This window comes from Condylura cristata, unplaced genomic scaffold (genome assembly GCF_000260355.1).
Source record: "Condylura cristata isolate star-nosed mole 26May11 unplaced genomic scaffold, ConCri1.0 scaffold00008, whole genome shotgun sequence".
NCBI classification, from domain to species: Eukaryota; Metazoa; Chordata; class Mammalia; order Eulipotyphla; family Talpidae; genus Condylura; species Condylura cristata.
In genome coordinates, this window is record NW_004567109.1 from 9,441,818 (window position 1) to 9,460,974 (window position 19,157).

At 52.4% G+C, this 19,157-nt stretch overlaps 1 protein-coding gene across 1 annotated transcript; it reads left to right on the forward strand.

Moving 5' to 3' along the window:
- Nucleotides 1-8,429: 8,429 nt before the first annotated feature.
- On the forward strand, nucleotides 8,430-18,884 carry LOC101618350 (proproteinase E). The gene is made up of 8 exons (XM_004679374.1): nucleotides 8,430-8,469; nucleotides 9,389-9,474; nucleotides 10,915-11,012; nucleotides 11,139-11,273; nucleotides 12,300-12,436; nucleotides 12,741-12,883; nucleotides 13,466-13,618; nucleotides 18,870-18,884. The coding sequence occupies exons 1-8, from the start codon at nucleotides 8,430-8,432 to the stop codon at nucleotides 18,882-18,884; spliced, it is 807 nt and encodes a 268-aa protein (XP_004679431.1).
- Nucleotides 18,885-19,157: the final 273 nt, after the last annotated feature.

Here is a 19,157-nt window from a genome sequence, read left to right on the forward strand (position 1 = left end):
TCTAGCCATCACCCCCACTGCCTTAGGGGGATCCTCACAGTGCCATTGGTTAAGTATTAATGGAGTAGAGACTTTGTGCTAAGACTTTTCCACAAATAACAAGCTGGCCCCAGGCCCTTCAGCCCGCTGGGGTTACACTTCCTCAGTGATGCAACAAAACAGCCAAAGCCTTCATTCTCTGTGCTGTGGGGAATCCCGATCCCCGACTCTATCTGAGAAAGAAGCCCAGGGAGCTCCGACCTGTTGGTCCCCGTTATGCGGAGCCCCTTATTCCGGGCCAGCTCCCCTCTTCTGTGACTGTCTCTTCTCTCAGCAGAGTTGGCCCCACTCCCTCCTGTCTGTGCCCTAAATCACGGGATAGTCACAGCTACTGTGTGACAGCTGAATAAAGGCCCAGGCGACAGAGGGCAGGGCAGCACAGCACTGGCCGGACACAGCCCCTTAGAGCCGACGTGGCCGTCACCCTCCTCTCTCCGCGCTGGCCTCCCCCAAGGCCACAGGAGGCCCTTCCCCACCCCAGCGCCTCCTTAGCCCCACAGGCCTGCCCCAGGCTCGGATGTTGGGTCAGCATTTCTGGCTCTTCATTGGCCCCTGGCTCTCACCTTATCACGCAAACCCTGTGAGGGGGCCATGGGTGTCACCCCAGCTGGAGAAAGGGAGGTGTCGTGGTCACAGTGGGGCAACATTCTGGAATTCAAGCCAAGTCTGGCTCTACCTGATGCCACTGCTCACGCTTTAGCCAGATCAGGAGGCCCCAGTAGCCACCCCAAGATCTATGGGGGGCACAAAAGCAAGAGGGACTGACCCCAGCTGTGTTCAGGGAGGCCTTCGTGAGGAAGGCCTAGAAAGATGGGAGCGTTGCAGCAGGCAGAACTGGGAGGAGACACAGAGGACCAAGGCGCTGAGGCCGGTGGAGTCCAGCCCTTCAGCCTTGCCTGCTCCCGCTACATGTGCCTTTCTTGCACTTTTCTCTATATTTTCATCAGTTCCACTCTGATCTGTCTGCTCTTCATTCATTCATGCATGCATGCATGTGTCATTCCATCTACTCAATTCATCCCTTCATCTGACATGAACAGGACACCAGAGCTCAGCAGGAGCCTGGGTGATGCAACCCCTTGAATTGTCGGTGAGTGCATGCATCAGCAACTTCTCCCCACCGACCCCCCCCCCCCCCATGAGGAACTCCGGAGACCTGTTCTCTCCCTCAAATATAGAGACAAAACCAGGCAACTTACTAGAAAACGAACAAAACCTAAAGACTCCATCGTGGAGCGCCAACACCCCCTGCTGGTAATTTAGAGTATTGCATCTTGGACTGGCGCCCCCCGCTTGACTTGGGGAAGGAGTGACTCTGGCTCCCCACTTCATTCCCCTGGCACCAGCAATTCCTCTTTTATGGCTCCTAGGAGGCTGGGGTTCTTGTCAGACTACGAGACCCAAGCCAAAGTCCAGAGTAAGAGGCAGCGAAAGAGACTGTGGTGGGTGGTGTCCCCCAAAACCCGTTTTGAAATCCTAAATCCCAGAAGATGGTATTGGAAGGTGGGCTCTTTGAGAGGCAAGGAGGTGGCCAGGGTGGGCCCTCATGGATGGCATGAGTGCCCGTAGGCGGAAGAACAGTGGCGCTTCCACGTGAGGAGTAACAGAGGCAGCCACCTGCACACCAGGGACCCTGTCTGCTGGCCCCTCCAGAACTGCAAGAAATAAATGTTGGTCATTTAAGTCGCTCTGTCTCCATTTTTTCTTTTTTAGAAAAGATTTCTTTATTTATGTTTACAGAACTGGGGTACAGGCCAGAGGTGCAGGGGTGGTGAGAGGATTCACCAGAGGCAGAGTGGGGAGCAGAGCAGGCAGATCAATGAAGTACACTGCTGAGGGGAGCAGCGGGCAGGTCAGGAGAGGTCTGCGTGGCCATGTGGGTCAGCGCCCTGGTCAGGGATAGAACTGGTGTTGCAGTGGCTGCAGACAGCTTCAGAGTGCTGTGCTTTAACCCATTGCGCCACTAGGGAGGGCACCTGTCTCTGGTATTTTGTTACAAGAGCCTGCCTGCTCAGAGCCTGGGCTTGTTTGAAGGGGGAGGAGGTGAGCTCTCTAAGGTGTGTGCTTGTGCACTGGCCTGTGTGTTGGGGAGAGGGGCAAATCGGGGAGCCAGGCGCAGTCTGGGCAGGCGCTCACACACGTCCTGGGAACCCCTGCCCCCACTGGGCTTTGTGAGTAATCCGAGGTGCTCTCACACGGAGGTGAGAAGCTCTGAGGCCATTTCTTAGAGCCGGCCTCGGCGTCCACCCTTTCCCTGTCCTGCATCCCTGCTCAGAATCCCCCCAAATAACCCCCCTGCGTGCATTCCTGTCTGCAACTCTGCTCCTGGGATGAGGAAGGAAGCAGCCAGCACGAGAGGCTGCACATTGAGAGCAACAGAGGTCAAAGATGGCCAGAGCCTGGGTCCCCCTGGCATCACTGTGGTAAGCCAGCTTGGCTGGTTGTCACCGCCCAGCCCCACCCAGGTTAGGGGAGAGGACTCTAATGTGTAAGTCTCTCTTAATGGTGTCATCTATTTTCCGTGGCTGAAAGTCTTCCTTTACACAAACCTTGCAGCCTTCTAGAAATAGCCTCTCCACAACGGTGGACCCGTGTGATGTGCAGCTGGCGGGCAGCGGTACAGCTGTGCTGAGTGAGTGTGAGGGGCTCTGTGTGCTGATGCGCCAGCTGCCGTCTGTGTGCAGCTCTGGCGTGCGGAACTGCGTGGACGTGGCACCTCTACGTGGCCTGGGTCCCAGGCTGCGTCTTCCCTGAGCACCTCTCTTGACCTCAGCCCACCTGTTTCTCCGCCGCCCCCACCCTGCTTACCTGGACAATCTCTGTAGAATCTCACTAGTTTTCTGGCTCCTGTTTGAACTATTTTCCCGTCAGCAGTTGGAGAGAGCGTTTGAAAACTTCAGTTAGATCATGTTGTTCTCTTGCTGAAGACCCTCCAAAGGCCCAGCCTGGCTCTGAGATGCCTGCCCCACAGAGGCCTGCAGTGCCATCTCTCGGCTCTGTTCCCATGGGATTTCTACCTCAGTTTCCTCCAGGTGCCATCATGGTTGGGCCAGGAGGGTGGGGAGCGATTTGAAGTCCATCCTGTGCACAGCTCCATTTCTTGTTTGCCTAGACAGGACTTCCTGCTGCCTGTGTGGTGCTTGCTGTCAGAGACCAGCCGCCTCAACATCCATTCACCTATCTGGTAGGCTGAGGCCTTTCCTTTTGCAGGGGGCATTTCCTGGGCCCCCTGGCAGCCTGCGACGACTCTGCAGCCCTGGGTTGGCAGTTGTGGCAGATTCCAGGTTGGGTGCTTAGAGATAAAGCCGCTTGCTTTTGCCCTTTGTCTGGAATGTGGGTGTGGGACGCTGCTGGGGAATGGTATTTCTTTCCTAGGGCCACACCTGACTTGCTTACAAATATATTCTTTCATAGTTCTAGAGGCTAAAAGTCCAAAATCAAGGCACAGAGGAAGTGGTTCCTTCTGAGAGTGCAGCACTGGGCCCTTCTCCTGGGCTGGCAAATCTTCCCTATCCGTGTCTGTATCCAAATCCCCCCTATTTATAAAGACACCAGACCTCTTGGATTAAGAGGCAGCTCAATGGCCTCATTTTAACTGCTAAGTATATCTGCATGGCCCTATGTCCATTAGGGTCACACCCTGAGGTCTAGGGGTTAGGACATCAGCATCAGGAAGGCAGGAGGATACAACTGAATTTGAACTCCCAAGACTGCCTTTGGAAGAGCGCACAGAAAGAGCAGCTGACGGGCTCTCCGTGGTGGCGCAACGGGTTGAAGTGCAGCACTGTGAAGCTGGCTGCAGCCACTTCTACAAGAGTTTGATCCCCCGCCAGGGAGCTGACCCACATGGCGCGGCAGACCTCTCCTGACCTGCCTGCTGCTCCCCTCAGCAGTGTCCTTCGTCAGTCTGCCTGTTCTGCTCCCCATGCTGTCTCTGGTGAATCCTCTCGCCGATCCTGCACCTCTGGCTGGTACCACAGTTTTTGCATGCATGCATAAATAAATATTAAAAGAAAGGAAGAGCAGCTGACTTCCCAGGGCAAAGCTTGGACTCTGACGTAAGAGGAGAAGAAATGTCTACCTCATTTGCGTCTCTCGCCCCCAGCTCAGGAGTATTGTGTCTCTGCAGAAGGATCCCTGGTCACTGGACAGTGCCTGGAATCTAGGAGGGGGTGTTCAGCTCATACCTGTTGCAAGTGCCTGTGTCAGGAGGGCGGTGGAATAGGAGGGGGGATGGTGACTCCTCCAGCCTCTCCTGCACACCATTTCCCACAGCAGCTTTGGGGTAGGGGGTTGGCCCTCTCCCCCAGCCTAGGAAGGTATGGCGCTGGGTGGGGAGAAGTCAATGGTCCCATCCTCCCCCAGGGCCATCACCTAACAAAAGGTCCCAGACCAGGCGGTGACATTCTTGGGCCAAGAGTTGTTCCGTTCTAGGTGCCCGCTGTGACTTTTTGGTGCCACTGAAGGGTTAAGGGGTATTTGCCTGATCCAGGGTCTCCCCCGAGTCCTGGGTTGGCATCACGCTGATTCACAGTGAACATTGGCATCACATAGGCTCTGATAAGTCCTGCAGGAAAACCTACAAGTGTATTTCACTTGCTCTTGAATTTCCTGATCCCATTTGACCTTTGATTCATTCTTGAAGTCCAAAGGGTCCTGTTCTGAGAGCTGAGGCCACAACAATGGACATAGCAGACAAATCCCTGCCTCTTGGGGCTCCATCCTAGGACATTCATTCATGCAGAACGTCTGTTGACATCTTCCAGAAGGCTGCTCCTCAGAACCATCATCTAACACTGCTGCTGAGCTTCTCCGGACACGCAGAGGGGATGGACTCTAGGTGTGCCCTTTGTGAAGGTCAGGGTCAAGTGTAACTTGATGCAGGAAGGCTACTTCAGCCCCATCCTTTCATTAGCTCCTCTGTTAGCCTAACATGTATATTGTTGATGCTCTGCTGTGTGCCAGGCCTGCCCTGGATGCTGGAATTTCAAAGGTGAAGAACGGAAAGTTGTTCTCATGCAACATTTCAGTGGTGGAAACTAGAACTCCTAGAGACATTCCTCCTTTCCTAAGAAAGTGCCCCCAGCTGCCCATCCTCCCATTTTGCTCCCCACCTAACTCCTAACCCCCTGCTGTCTCCTCCTCCCAACCTCCCTCCCATTCAGAAAGTAGCTCACTTTGCTTCAGGCTGAGGCCGGCCAGAGCTCTGGCTTCTGCAGCTTCTCTGACCAGTCCTCGCTCCCCAGATCTTGGGACGAGTTCATCTTTTGGGATTTTGTGCTGGTTGCTCCTCAGCCAGAAGCTTCCAGAAGATCAGTCAGCAAAGAGCACAACTGACAGTGTCCGCTGGCCTTGGGAGCAAGGTCATCCAACAGGGATTGTGATGGTGTGGGGGGGGGGGGACATCCATCTCCCTTGGGACCAGTAAGGAGTAGCCATAGGCTGACTGCAGAGCTAACAGAGAGGCTGGGACCTGTTCAAGGTCATCTGAACAAAGGCTGTGGGATACTTATGGGGGGGGGGCTGGGGAAGGGAACATGGCCTTGCCTGCACCTTTGGGTCACCTTCCGCCAGGCCAAGGATTCCTGAGATAGTCCTAGCTGTTCTCTGAGTCTTAAATTCCCTATCTGTCAGATAGGAGAGGCAGATTAGATCATTTAGTCTGTTTCAGGCTTCCTACAGGGGAATCTGGGCGTGACTTGCCCTTCTCCTTCTGGCTAACTGCTCTGGCCCCTCCCTCTTTCTTCCTCATCCCAGGACCTAGGGAAAGATTGTGAGCTTCAAAGCTGTGCAAACAAACATGTCCAGGCCCATAGGGAACAGGGGGTAAGGGAGGGCATGGCTATTTTTATCCCAGTTTGAAGGATTTTCACAGCTGCTTCTGCTGTGTACACCCACTTTCCACAGGTCCAGGCTATGGACAGATGTCACTGTGGGTATAACAGGAGGGGGTGCCCCCTAAAAGAAAGGCTGCCCAACCCATGCCTGCCATGCCACCCTTAGGGGTCCATGACCACCTCCCCCCAGGCCTCCAAACTGTAGTAGCCCCAGAGAAGGACTCTACACTCTACAGAAGGCCAGGGCCCCAGCAGGAAGGAGGGAGCAGGTCTAAGGTCCCTGGGTGTGGAGAGTGAGGAGCCCCTCAGAGCCAGGTGCCCTTGCCCAGTGATATCTGCTAAGCACCCACAAAATGTCAGCCCTGGGCCACCAGGCTGTTTCCAGTAGCCAAAAGACCTGCAAGTCTTTTCTACAACTTTCTGTGAGTTGACATCACTGATTTTGGGCCAGGTGCTATGTAGCACATGTCACAGAGGTGACCCCAGGTGCTGCTGGAGCTCCAGAGCACACCCATCCCATCCAAAACTTTCCATTTCCACCTCTGCTGCCCCAGGCCAAGCCCTCCCCACCTTCCCACCCCTCCATCCACCACCCCACCCCTGCCCAGGTGAAGGGAATAGCTCCAGCAGGTGATGCTCACAGTCTCCCACAGTCCTCTGGGGCACCCAGGAAGGGGTGTCTGGAAAGTAGAAATGAGATCCCAAGTTCTTCCCCTCCTAGTGAATCACCTTTTGCTGTCATCCCCTCACCCCGATATGATTTCCTCCTCTTGCTTAGAATTAAAGGTCAAGTCCTACTTACCCTGACTTGCGAGGAGGTGCTGCAGGGTCTGACCCTCCTCCGTTTCTCCATGAATCTCAGGTACCAGAGCGGGATCAATTATAATCCTCAGTCCATTACAAACTCTCATTGTTTTGGGCGTCAATAGTCCACCCAGGGGCCACTTCTATTTATTGCAGCATAGGGTTATCAGTGACCTGGTAGCCCCCTCAAAAACACAATTAACATAACGACACAAGTGAACTCAAGAGCGTGGTACTGGGGCCTGGGGTAGGTGTTGCTGGAGGGTCAGGTCCTCCCTGGGGTTGCAACGGGTTAAAGCACCGCGCACGAAGTTAGCTACTTCATTATATGTTTGTCAAAACGGTTTGATTTAAAAAATAAAAACTGGTGAATTTTATTATATGTAAATTAACTTCAATTAAGCCAGAACAAACCCCCCAAAAGTCCTCATACAAAGCTGGAACTTCTAGCAACACCCAGCCCCTTGCTGCCACCCTAGACTTGAATTCCCCATCATCTAGAACCCTATATCCATCATGCTTTGTCCCCTTTTTATGCAGTTTATTCCCCAATTTGTATTTTTTGTATGCGTTTTTGAATTTATTATTTTTTAAATAGAATAGTTTATTTTCCCAAATTTGTATGTTTTAAGGTCATCAGTTGTTCTGAGGCTATAAAAAAGTGTTAAACGGCATTTGATCTTCTGGGAACTTTTTTCTTAACTGATCTCCCAGGAATGACCTACCTTATATTCATTTTTTGGGGCATATTCATTCCATCAGGTGACTATATCACACATATCCTTCCTTCTTCCTTGTGGGCCATTTGAGCAGCTTCTAGGTTATGGCTGACTCCTGGGCCGGGGTGCCAGAGTTCCCCCTAGGGGTCAAACTGCCGGAACTGTCTGGTGAATTCAGCCCGAGGAGTCTTCTACGGCCTCATCTTCCACTACTCGCCACCAGCCAGACTCAGTATTACGCTACAGCCACACGGACTCCTCTCCTTGAACAAGCCAAGCCCATTCAGCTTCCAGAGCTTTGCACTTGCTGTCGGAAACCTGGGGTACTTTTCCTACAGGGCTCCCCATGACTGGCTTCTCTTTAGCCCTGAGGACTCAACCAACACTACTTCCTCCACCCAGATGTCACTGTCTCTGCTTCCCATGATCCAGTAACTCATTGCCAACCAGTCACCGCCCCCCCCCGATTTACTCCCTTCCACCATATTCAGAAACAGCCTTTCTTGATCCTTGTTGACTGCCACTGTCACTCCTACTAGACCTAAGCTCCAGGGGGGTGGGGACCTTGTCTTAGAACAGCCGGATACAGAGAAAGTCCTCAATAAAAACCATTTTACTGAGGTGGGTACTAATGTCAAGCCCATGCGAGAGACAGGCAATTGAGGGCTCAGAGAGGTCCTACCAGGTGCCGAAGGTCACAGAGCCAGATCTGAACCAGGTCTGCCCAGCCCCGGAGCCCCTGTTCTTTTCCAGCGGAGGGGGGCTGGTTCTGATGGGCATTTTCCTCCTCCCTCCCCGTTATCAGTTGGCCATTCAATGCCACCTGTGCCGCCACACGCTGGGGCCTGCCTTGGGTTGTCACTCTCCCATCTGAAGTGGGAGGGAGCCATGACCTTGGGCGATGGGAGACCTGGTGTTCCAGCCACCTGCTCTGGGAATGAGACCCAGCCCACCGCGTCCTCCCCCCACTTTCTGTCCTCTATTAAAGCCCCAGACTCTGCCCGTCTTTCCTATCACCTCAAAACCCACGATGATCGGGCTGCTGAGTTTCCTCCTGTGCGTGGCCCTTGGTAAGACCCCACCAAGGGGGGTATTGAGCTAGCCTGCATCGGGAAGGAGGCCTTACCACGGCCCTCCTGGGCCTGGTGAACCCAACCCTGGTTGCCTGGGAGGGTCTCAGCTTGCCTGGGGCATGCCGGTGGCGGCTCCCATCTTGGGGCAGGAGAATGGAGGGGGCTGCAGAAGGGCCGGCCGAGGGGGAGGGCAGAGCTCAGACGCTGTGGCAGGCACCGCGGTGGGACAGTAAACAAGGCGAACCGGGAAAGAGCTTGGGCTCTGGGGTTAGGCTGCCGGGGCTGGAGTTTCTGCTCCTCTGCTCAACACTCCGACTCACCTCTGAGACTCGCCCTACCTGCTCCATAGCCTGGCCTCTTCTGGGCCTCTCTGCCATTGTGTCTCTTCCAAGCAGCTTCCTTGACTGACAATGCTAGCAGACAGCATTGTCAAGTGCTTACTATATATGCCAATACCAAGCTAAGGCTCTTTTCTCATGTTAGCTCATGTGAAACAACAGCCCAGGGAGGTCAGCCCGTTGTTATCCCCATTTTACAGATGGGGAAACTGACCCACGGCAAAGTAAAGGTACCCAGTCTCAGGGAGGGGCAGAGTGGCACTCAGAGCCCAGGCCATCGCTCTCCATTCTCCACTCTTCACGACAGTGGCTGCCACTTCTCCAGGGCTCCGGGAGCGCCTGGAAGCACGCTAAGCCATCAGCCCCTTCAGTCCTACTGCGGCAGGAGCCCAAGGGGGCCTCCCTGCCACTCCCGGGGCCCCGGATATGTTCATATGTAGCTTCCGAGGGTCAGAGTAGGACACGGGAGTGACTGGCACAAGGTCACACAGCAGTTGGTATTCTGGCTGGCACTGGGACCCAGGCCGCTTCCTTCTTTTTGGGGACCCTCTGACTGACACCTCTACTGTCACTTCCAGCCTCGGCCTGTGGCCGACCTAGCATCAACCCCGCAGCCCGGGTGGTCAATGGCGAGGATGCTATCCCCTACAGCTGGCCCTGGCAGGTAAGAGCAAGTGTTTCTCACCACAGGCTCTGATCTCCACACTCTGACTGCAACACGGCCTATCTTGTGTCTGTTGCTTTCCTTTGGTACCTGCTTTAGCTTTCAAAAGTCAGGAAACCTTGGACCAATTATTTCCTCTAAAAGTTTTTCCGTTCAATTTTTGCCCCTTGCCAGGCTACTTGCAGATTAAAAGCAGCTCCTGGAAAGAGGGCCGTCTTAACACAAGGGATGGGTGCACTAATAGCAGAACTGCAGGCTCTGTGATCAGAGAGGAAGATTGGGGGTGGATTCCTTTCTAGACGTCTTGAATATGTAACAAGGCTATAAGGTCTGAGAGAAATAAAGGGATGCCGAGCTTTCCAGAAGTCAGTCGGGGAGGTACAGAGACCTAAACTCTCTGCATTCACACTTGGAGCCGCTAACCAAGTGTACGTATTTAAGTTTCAATTAATTAAGATTAAACACTGTTAAAATTCGGTGGCTTCATGCTAGCTACATTTCAAATGCTCAGTAGCCACTTGGGGTTAGTAGCTATCATAATGGATAGCGAAGGTAGAGAACATTCCCATTATCCTAGAAAATTCTATTGGACGCCATTGGGCTACCACAGGGTTAGCTGACTTGTGCTATTAAGGACCAGAGAGCAAGTATTTTAACCTTTGGCAGCCACATGTTTTCTTTTTTTAAAGATTTATTTATTTATTTATGCATACAGAACTGGGGTACAGGCCAGAGGTGCAGGGGTGACGAGAGGATGCACCAGAGTGGGAGCTGAACAGGCAGATCTATTGAAATACACTGCTGTGGGGAGCAGTGGGTAGGTCAGGAGAGGTCTGCTGCGCCATGTGGGTCAGCTCCCTGGCCGGGGATCAAAGCCTCCAGCCTTGTATGCTGCACTTTAACCCATTATGCCACCAGGGAGGGCCCAGCACATGTTTCTACTGCAGTGACTGAATGCTCTCCTTGTACCATGATAGCAGCAAAGAGAACACATTGAGTGTGGCTTGGTTCCAAAATCTTATGTGCAAAGACCACGGGTCCAGATTCAATGCACAGGCTATCATTAGTCAAGCCTTGTCTTAAAGGGAACTTTTGGAAAGTGTATAGGGAGTGAGTCAGAAGAACTAAGATTCAGGAGAATCGGAGGCCGAATAGAGCTGATGGCCTTAGGGGCTCTCAAGCAGCAGACAAAGCTGGCGCCCAGAGAGGCTTTAGGACTGGCAGTTGGAGGGCCTTGGAAAGCCAGAATGTGGTCCCAGGGGAAAGTGACAGAGCCACAGGACAGTTGCACAGGTTGGGCCCTGCTCAGTCGGGGGAGCGCCATTCTTTTCTGCGGGAATGAAGCCTTCTCCAGTTACTTAGAGCACAGCCCGCACAGTCACGGTGGCACCCTCCATGTGGGGCCCAAACCACTCAGACCCTTCCCTCCCGGGCCACCAGGTCTCCCTGCAGTATGAGAAGAACGGAGCCTTCCACCACACCTGCGGAGGCAGCCTCATCGCCCCTAACTGGGTCATGACCGCCGGCCACTGCATCTCGTGAGTTCTCTCACTTGCCCCGTTCCTGCGTGAGCCCCAGGCAGGCCCGGGCGCTGGATGACTGGGGGGTGGGGAGGGCGAGAGGCCAGTCGAGCCCTAACTGACTTCATGCCCCCCCCCCCGCAGGAGCTCCCTCACCTACCAGGTGGTGTTGGGTGAGTACGACCGGGCTGAGCAAGAGGGCCCCGAACAGGTGATCCCCATCAACTCCAACGAAATCTTTGTGCATCCCCTCTGGAACGGAAACTGCGTGGCCTGTGGGTGAGTGAAGCCTCAGGCCTGGGGCCTGACTCCTCTGGTGGTCCCTCTGTGACCCAAGCTGATTCCCAGGAGACTCCCAGGGACAGTGGGGCTGGGTCCCACATAGCACAGGAAGGCTTGGAGTCAGCAGAGCCTTTAAGGCCATCAGGGAGGGGCACGCAGTCCCCCAAGACCACTTGGCTAGTTTACTTCGGAAGCCAGGGTGCCTCTGCACCCCTTCTGCAAACCCCAGAGCTCCTCTGTTCAGCAGACATTTGTCCAGTGCGTCCTGGATTCCCCACTGCGGGCGGGAGGAACATGGGACTGAGTTTGGCTCCAGAACTAGGTCGCTGTGTGGTCTGGGCAAGACACTGCTCTTCTCTGGGTCTCAATTTCATCTTTAGTCAAGCGTGATCTTCTGGGGTTCCTGGGTGATTGTGAAGGTCAAGGGGGCAGCCCTTAGGGACAACACCGAAGGGCCCCCTAAGCCTCCCCAGCATATGCGAATGGTCTATCTGGGTGGCTCAGCACTTTGCTGGTGACAGGGCAGAAAAAGGGTGCAGAACCCTTAAACAGGGTCAGGAGCTGATCAAGGGGCACCGATCTTCATGGGGTACCAGGGTTAAGTGGAGCGCAAAACTGGACTCAGGTGCGGTGACTTGAATGTCAGGCAGATGAAGACAGGGAAGCAGTTCTCCAGCGCGGTGCCCAGGCCAGGAGTATTGGCCTCACCTGGGAACTCACTAGAAATGCGAGTCCTTGGATGCCAACTAGTCTTGCTGCATCAGAATTCTGGGGCGAGACCCAGCAAACTGTGGGTTCACCGATTCTGATGTGACTGCATTTGAGAACCACAGAGGCATGAAGACCATGGTCAGTGTGCAGAGGCTGAGAGGGCTACCTAGAGTTCCCCGGCAGTAGGAATGTGTGGGATTTGGAAGGAAAAGGAGAAGCAGGGGCATTGGAGAGAACTATCCGGAGCAAAACCGGGAAGTGGGGCTTGGTCTGAAGCACCAGGCTCCCCGCTGACTCTTCCTTCCTCCCCAGCAACGACATCGCCCTCATCAAGCTGTCTCACAGCGCCCAGCTCCGAGAAACCGTCCAGCTTGCCTGCCTCCCTCCTGCCGGAGATATCCTGCCCAACAATGCCCCCTGCTACATCAGTGGATGGGGCCGTCTCTACAGTACGTGCTGACCCTCCAGCTAGCCACAGGACAGTGGGCCGGAAGCCAGGCTCTGGGGACCGGGATGGAGGGAGCTTTGCACTTTCTCCCATTCCTTCCCACCTTCTCCCCCTAATGTGAATGTGTGCAATTAGGGACATTATGAGGGACAATGCAGGCCGGACCCTATAACCCCTTCAGGCCAGAAGAGTCGCCTCCCTCAACTCCCCCACCCCCTCCCATTCTGGAACTTCCAGCTCTGAGTCCCCAGCTCCAGCCCCAGCCCCAGCCCTCCAGGACCCCCCCCCCATCTCTGTCCTCACAGCTGGCGGGCCACTCCCTGACAAGCTGCAGCAGGCCCTGCTGCCCGTGGTGGACCACGCACACTGCTCCCAGTGGGACTGGTGGGGCAGCACTGTGAAGAACACCATGGTGTGTGCTGGCGGGGACATCCGCTCCGGCTGCAACGTGAGTTCTCACCTGCGGGCCTACCTGAAAGGCAGAGACCTATCTTACCTGCTGGCCACGTTCAGCCTCAAGGAAGGCAGGACTTAGAGGAAGTCAGCTTGGGGGAGACTCCCAGCCCTGGCTTAGGAGTCAGGACCCCACTTTTGGTCCTCATTCACATGATGATGGGACCTGGGCTAGTGGCTGCCCCTGGTCCAGTCCTCAGGCTTCCCCATGAGCATAGCAAGGGATGGTGATACCGTGGTCTCGAAAGTCACCTTCAACTCTGTGGTCCTAAAGTGATAATCATATATATAATTATACTTGTCTACATTGTGTTATGAGTTTGAAAAATAATATTCATCATGGTACTGGCAATGGGGACCACCATTAGTTGATTGCTTCTTCTCTGCCAGGCATTGTGCTAAGAACATATCTATCATTTCACTTAATTCTCACGAGACCCGACCCTGTAGGACATATTCTTCCCCGTCACACAGCATCATGAAGCTAAGGGACGGATTCTCTGAAGTCCCCAAATCAGAACCAACTCCTTAAAGCTCAGACATGGCTCAGTCCCTACCACTCTCTGATTGATTCCAGGGTGACTCTGGAGGACCCCTCAACTGCCAGGCCGCTGATGGTAGCTGGCAGGTCCATGGTGTGACCAGCTTTGTTTCCGCCTTCGGCTGCAACACCCGCAAGAAGCCCACTGTGTTCACACGGGTGTCCGCTTTCAACGACTGGATCCAGGAGGTAAGCAGGCTGGAGAGCTGGGGAGCGCCAATCCAGGGCTCACTTTTGAGAGTTTCCTGAGGGGCAGATCCTGACATTGCTATAGCAGCAGCAGTGGAGTGGCCCTTGGGGGTTCCAAGGACTTTGGGAATGTTTTCTGCTATCGTATGACCCCAGGAACTTTTACAACTTCTGGGTAGAGCTTTGGACTACATCTGCAAGCCTCATCTGGAGACGAGTGGTTAGGGAGAAATGATATTCATATGGGAATAGCCACCTTTGATAAACATGTGCCCAGCAGTGACCTGAAGGCCCTAGCAAATAGTTTTTTTTTTTTTAAGATTTATTTATTTATTTATTCATACAGAACTGAGGTGCAGGCCAGAGATGCAGAGGGTGAGAGCATTCACCAGAGACAGTGGGGAGCAGAACAGGCAGATTGACTGAAATACTCTGCTGAGGGGAGCAGTGGGGTGGGTCAGGAGAGGTCTGCCATGCCATGTGGGTCACCTCCGGGGCAGGTCATCGAACTCATGCGGAAGTGGCTTTAACCTGCTGTGCCACCAAAGAGGGTCCCCTAGCAAATAGTTTAATGAAAAAAACGTCATAAGGGGCCTCCCTGGTGGCACAGGGGTTAAAGACACAACACTATAAAGCTATCCGCAGCCACTGCATCCCGAGTTCGAATCCCAGCCAGGGAGCTGACCCACATGGTTCAGCTGACCTCTCCTGTCCTGCCTGCTGCTCCCCTCAGCAGAGTATTTCAGTCAATCTGCCTGTTCTGCTCCCCACTGTCTCTGGTAAATCCTCTCATCACCCCCTGTACTTCTGGCCTATACCCCAATTCTTATATGCATAAATAAATAAAGCTTTAAAAAAAACAAAGAAAAACCTCATAAGGTAAGTATTGTCATACCCCCATTATGCAGATGAGAAAAGTGAGACTCAGAGAGGCCCAGTCACACTCTCAGGGTCATAGGGAGTGAGGGGCAGGGTTGGGGATTGAACATAGTTCTAGCTGGCTTCAGAACCTGTGCTCCCAACTAACTATCTTGGGGTTCCCCCCACTTTCTTTTTTCAGATCATCACAAATAACTAAAACCAAGGCCTGGATGGCAGTGCCAATTCACATTCTTTGCAAAAAATAAAGATCTCAGAAAATCCCAACTCAAGTCTTACTTCTCTGACTCATTTCTCCCCCTCCAGCCTATTCCTAAAATTTTATATCTGATATGTAGAGATGAGACCTGATCCAACCTTCTCATATGAAGATGAAAAGTGGGAAGACCCCAAGAGAAAGGAATTGCTATAGGGCAACCAATCATCCCAGTCTGCTTGGGTCTAAGGGGTTCCTGGGACACAGGAATTTCAGTGCGAAGACCAGGAGCATCCTGGGAAGTCAGTCACCTTAGTTTATCTCCCCTCCCCCAACGCGCTTCTCAGTGCAGCATAAAATATGGTGGAAACCTCAGAAAAATGGACCTTGCCAGCCCCTTGGGAGGCTCATGTACAGTGGGAAGGGCCAAAGTTTTCTATCGCCATTGATGGGCTGGGGTGGGGGAGTGGAGGTCTGCAGCCATGCATTTCTAGCCCTTGCAGACCGAGAAGGATGACCATTATGATTTTTGCCTTAAACTGGCTCGTTAGAGGGAAAAAAGCACAGCTGAGTCATTCATGGAACATTTGCAAGACATGTTCTTTGTAGGAAGATCAGGGCTGGGATTACAGAGAAGAGCAGGACAACTTTGGGGAGCCCCTTTGCTGCAGACTCACACACAGCTGTCCACATGGTGCTGAGAACGAGACCAGAGCCCAGTGAGCTGCTGTGCCCCCAAAGCAACACAGAAACAGAACTGCCCCACTCACGTTCTCCTAAACACCATGCGAGCATACATACCCAGGCCAGTCATGTTTATTCAACCTTTATTGCTACTGTTGTCTCATCCCTTTAAAAATTATGTTTAGTTTCAAAGATACAAGAACACCATGTGTTCTTCATCCCTCCGGTATGACCAAATACTGCTTTTCACTTGCTATTTAAAAAAAACCTAACTAGTTAAGGTGGAAGGCCCTTTGCACTCTCCCCAGGTCAACATTATGGCATTAGGGTCATCTACCCAATATTACTGCCTTTTCTTTGGGGCAGAAAATAGTATCGCTTCCACCTGCTCCTTGACATTGAATGTGGCCACATGGTCGCTTTGGCCAAGGGGAAGCTGTATATGACAGCGTGATTTGCTGAGCTGGCTTTCTATCTCCCATAACAACAGGTCAATGTGGACCTGGACTGAGGAGACGTGGGCAGAGCTTCCACTGACCCCCCCCCCCAAGGATGAATGTGGACTCTTTTTATAAGGCTCAGGTTTGTTACAGCAGCATGGACCTAACTTGTCCTAACTGATAAAATGAGCTTGGTGTTTATCTTCAATTCCATGATTTTATGTTTTCATTACATATATAAATACCCCAAAGCAATATATCACATTGGGTTTCTAAAAATACATATATGGCTTCCTGCTGTAGGATTATTTTATGGCTTTCTACTTTCATCCAATATTTTGAAGATTATTCATGCTAATTTGCATATCCCTAGTTCATTGCTGCTAGTTCTATAGATATCCCGTTGTACAATTACATTGGTTATTTTTCCTTTTCTCCTTACTAGTGGACATTCACATCGGAGCCATTATTTTATGATTTCAAATAGTACTTTTTTAAAAAAGATTTTTTTATTTATGCATACAAGAACTGGGGTACATGCCAGAAATGTGGGGGGCTGAGAGGATTCACCAGACACAGAACAGGGAACAGAACAAGCAGATCTACTGAAGTACACTGCTGAGGGAAGCAGCTGTCGGGTCAGGGGAGGTCTGATGAACTATGTGGGTCACCTCCCTGGCCAGGATTGACCTCATGCTGCAGTGGCTGCAGGTAGCTTCACAGTGCTGCGATTTAATCCCTTGCACCAGGGAGGACCCTCAAATAGTACTTTAATGAATATCCTGGACATATCTTAAGATAAACATCTGGGAGTGTTTCCCTAGGGTATTTCCCAAGCTGTGGAATTGCTGAGTGGGAGTGTGGGCACATTTTCAACTTTACCAATTGCCAACTTGCTCCCCAAAGTAATTATATCAATATTACTGTTTAAAACTCCCTTTTGATTTCCTTTTCCATCCACCATCCTCCCACATTACAGCTGCCCCACATTTGTCTTCTAAAACCACCCCTGGAATCTCAATCTTCCCCCAAAAAACTCAGTCCTTACCCACACTCCAGCATTTATAAAAGCCCAAGAAAGGGTCTGGAGAGTCCAGAGATAAGAAAGGACCTTAGTCAAACAGAGACCTCTGTCTCATGGGGCTGTGGGGGAGGATGAGAAAAATTCTGGAAGCACATATGTTAATCATTTGTACTAAGACAGACAGGCCTGCTGACAGGTGTAACTGTCAAGTGTTCCCAAGACACAGTAGGGCTGCTAAAGTTTAATATCTGCTTCTTCTCAGTGGGTCAGGACAGGGCCTTAAATATTTTTTCTGAAACAATTTTAGGATAAAGAGCAGCCAAAACTGTAAAATTCCACCCTGTGGTTGGACACTGGGCCCTCAGGGGAGCCCCATCCAGCTTCAGGGGGTGCTGAGAACTGCTATGACCTCCTTTTCACCACAACCAGACATCAGAGTTAGGAAATCTTACCTGAAAGTACCAACAGTTCAGTTTACTTATGTTTTTCAGATTTATTTATTTATGCATATAAAAACTGGGGTACAGGTCAGAGGAGTGGGGGTGAGAGGATTCACCAGAGTGGGAGAGTAGGTGGAGCCACTGAAATACACTGCTGAGGGGAGCAGAGGGACAGGAGAGGTCTGCTTCACCCTGTGGGTCAGCTCCCTGGCTGAGAATTAATTGCAGATAGCTTCATAGTGCTGCACTTTAACCCCTCATGCCACCAGGGAGGCCCAATTCAGTTTTGTTTTTTTTTTCAATTTCCAAGGCTCAACAATTCAAACTTAAGAGTCAGTAATTTTGATGTTTTGAGCAACACTTAGTGTCAATTGTCGACAATTTTTTGGTTTTGCTTTCTACATCATGATCAATCTATTTTTTGAAAAAGCACAATGTCACTATTTTTTAAAGATTTATTTATTTATGCATACAAGAACTGGGGTGTAGCCTGGAGATGTGGGGGGGTGAAAGGATTCACCATAGACAGATTGGGGAGCAGAACAGGCAGACGTACTGAAATACACTGCTGAAGGGAGCAGTCGGCAAGGCAGGAGAGGTCTGCTGCTCCCCTCAGCAGTGTATTTCAGTAGGTCTGCCTGTTCTGCTCCCCACTCTGTCTCTGGTGAATCCTTTGATCCCCACACCTCTGGTCTACACCCCAGTTCTTGTATGTGTAAATAAAATAAATCTTAGAAAAACAGACAACAGTCCTTAATCTAGCCCAACCTTCTCTTTTCACAGATGGGGACACCAAGGCTGAGAAGAGGTGAAATATGAAGACTCCTGTGTAGGAGTGGTACGGTAAAGGTCCACCATCACTGGGGGTGTAGGTGGAATTTCATAGAGGAGCGCTGGTTCTTCCATCAGGAGCTGGTTTGCCTGTCAGCAGTAACAGTTTAGACAAAGGGCACATTTTCCCTTCCCCAGGAACACTGGTTCTGCAAGAATAATCCAGCAAAGGGGTTGCAGGGTGCCCCGTAATTCCCTAGCCATTCCATTTGGATAGGCCTTCTGGAAAGCACAGGAACAGACACCCATCCCTCTGCCTCTTCCTAACAATCACCTACCTCCCCCTTGAGGGGTAAGAGCAAGGTGGGAGGGATGCCTGGAAGCATCTCGTGCCCCCTTCAGATGGTGCTATTTAACCGTTGTGCTCAGACTCAGATGCAACCCAGACTCAAAGCAACTCTCACTTTAAACTTCAGTTCATCAGCGCTGGGAAGGCTAGGCACAGGGGCACACAGGGCTAAGATCTGAGCAGCTACACGCAGTGAGGGTCCCCCTGGGCAGACTGTCACTCCCACACCTCCCCCAGGTTCGCGTCTGTCTGGTACACTGAGGCACGGTGACACTGCCGCATCTGGAGTGATTCCAAGGGCCTCACACAGGACCAGCCTCCAGACCGCAGCGAGACAGCCTTCTATTTCAGCTTCTCCCCTCTGGGGGGTGCAGAGGCTTAAGAGTGCGAGCTCAGGGCGGGGCGCTGACTCAGCCTCCAGCCTCCTAGACTATCTCAATGCCGTTTCACCCTCTTTCCATTTTGCAGTTGGGCAAAGACTAAGGCAAAAAGAATTTCCCCGAAGCGGAAAGGCCGCCCAGGTTGTACTCAAAGCCTCACACCATGGAAAGGACACAGAGGCCTTCAACGGTTAACACCCTCTCGCGGCCGCGCACAGCCGGGCCGGGCGCGAACGCGGGTCTCACTACCTTCCCCGGCCTTCTCACTTCCGGGCGGGGCGCCACTTCCGGTTCCGGCCGCGAAGTTGCGCCCGGCCCGGGTTTCCCGGTCCTGGAGGCGGTGGAGGGCTGGCGTCCCGGACGTGGGCAGCGGCGC

Bases quoted from the DNA above. Each gene is read 5' to 3' on its own strand.
- LOC101618350 (XM_004679374.1), top strand. From the start codon at position 8,430: ATGATCGGGCTGCTGAGTTTCCTCCTGTGCGTGGCCCTTG. The intron at 11,013-11,138 runs GTGAGTTCTCTC...CCCCCCCCGCAG, and splicing joins ACCGCCGGCCACTGCATCTC to GAGCTCCCTCACCTACCAGG. The intron at 12,437-12,740 runs GTACGTGCTGAC...CTGTCCTCACAG, and splicing joins TGGATGGGGCCGTCTCTACA to CTGGCGGGCCACTCCCTGAC.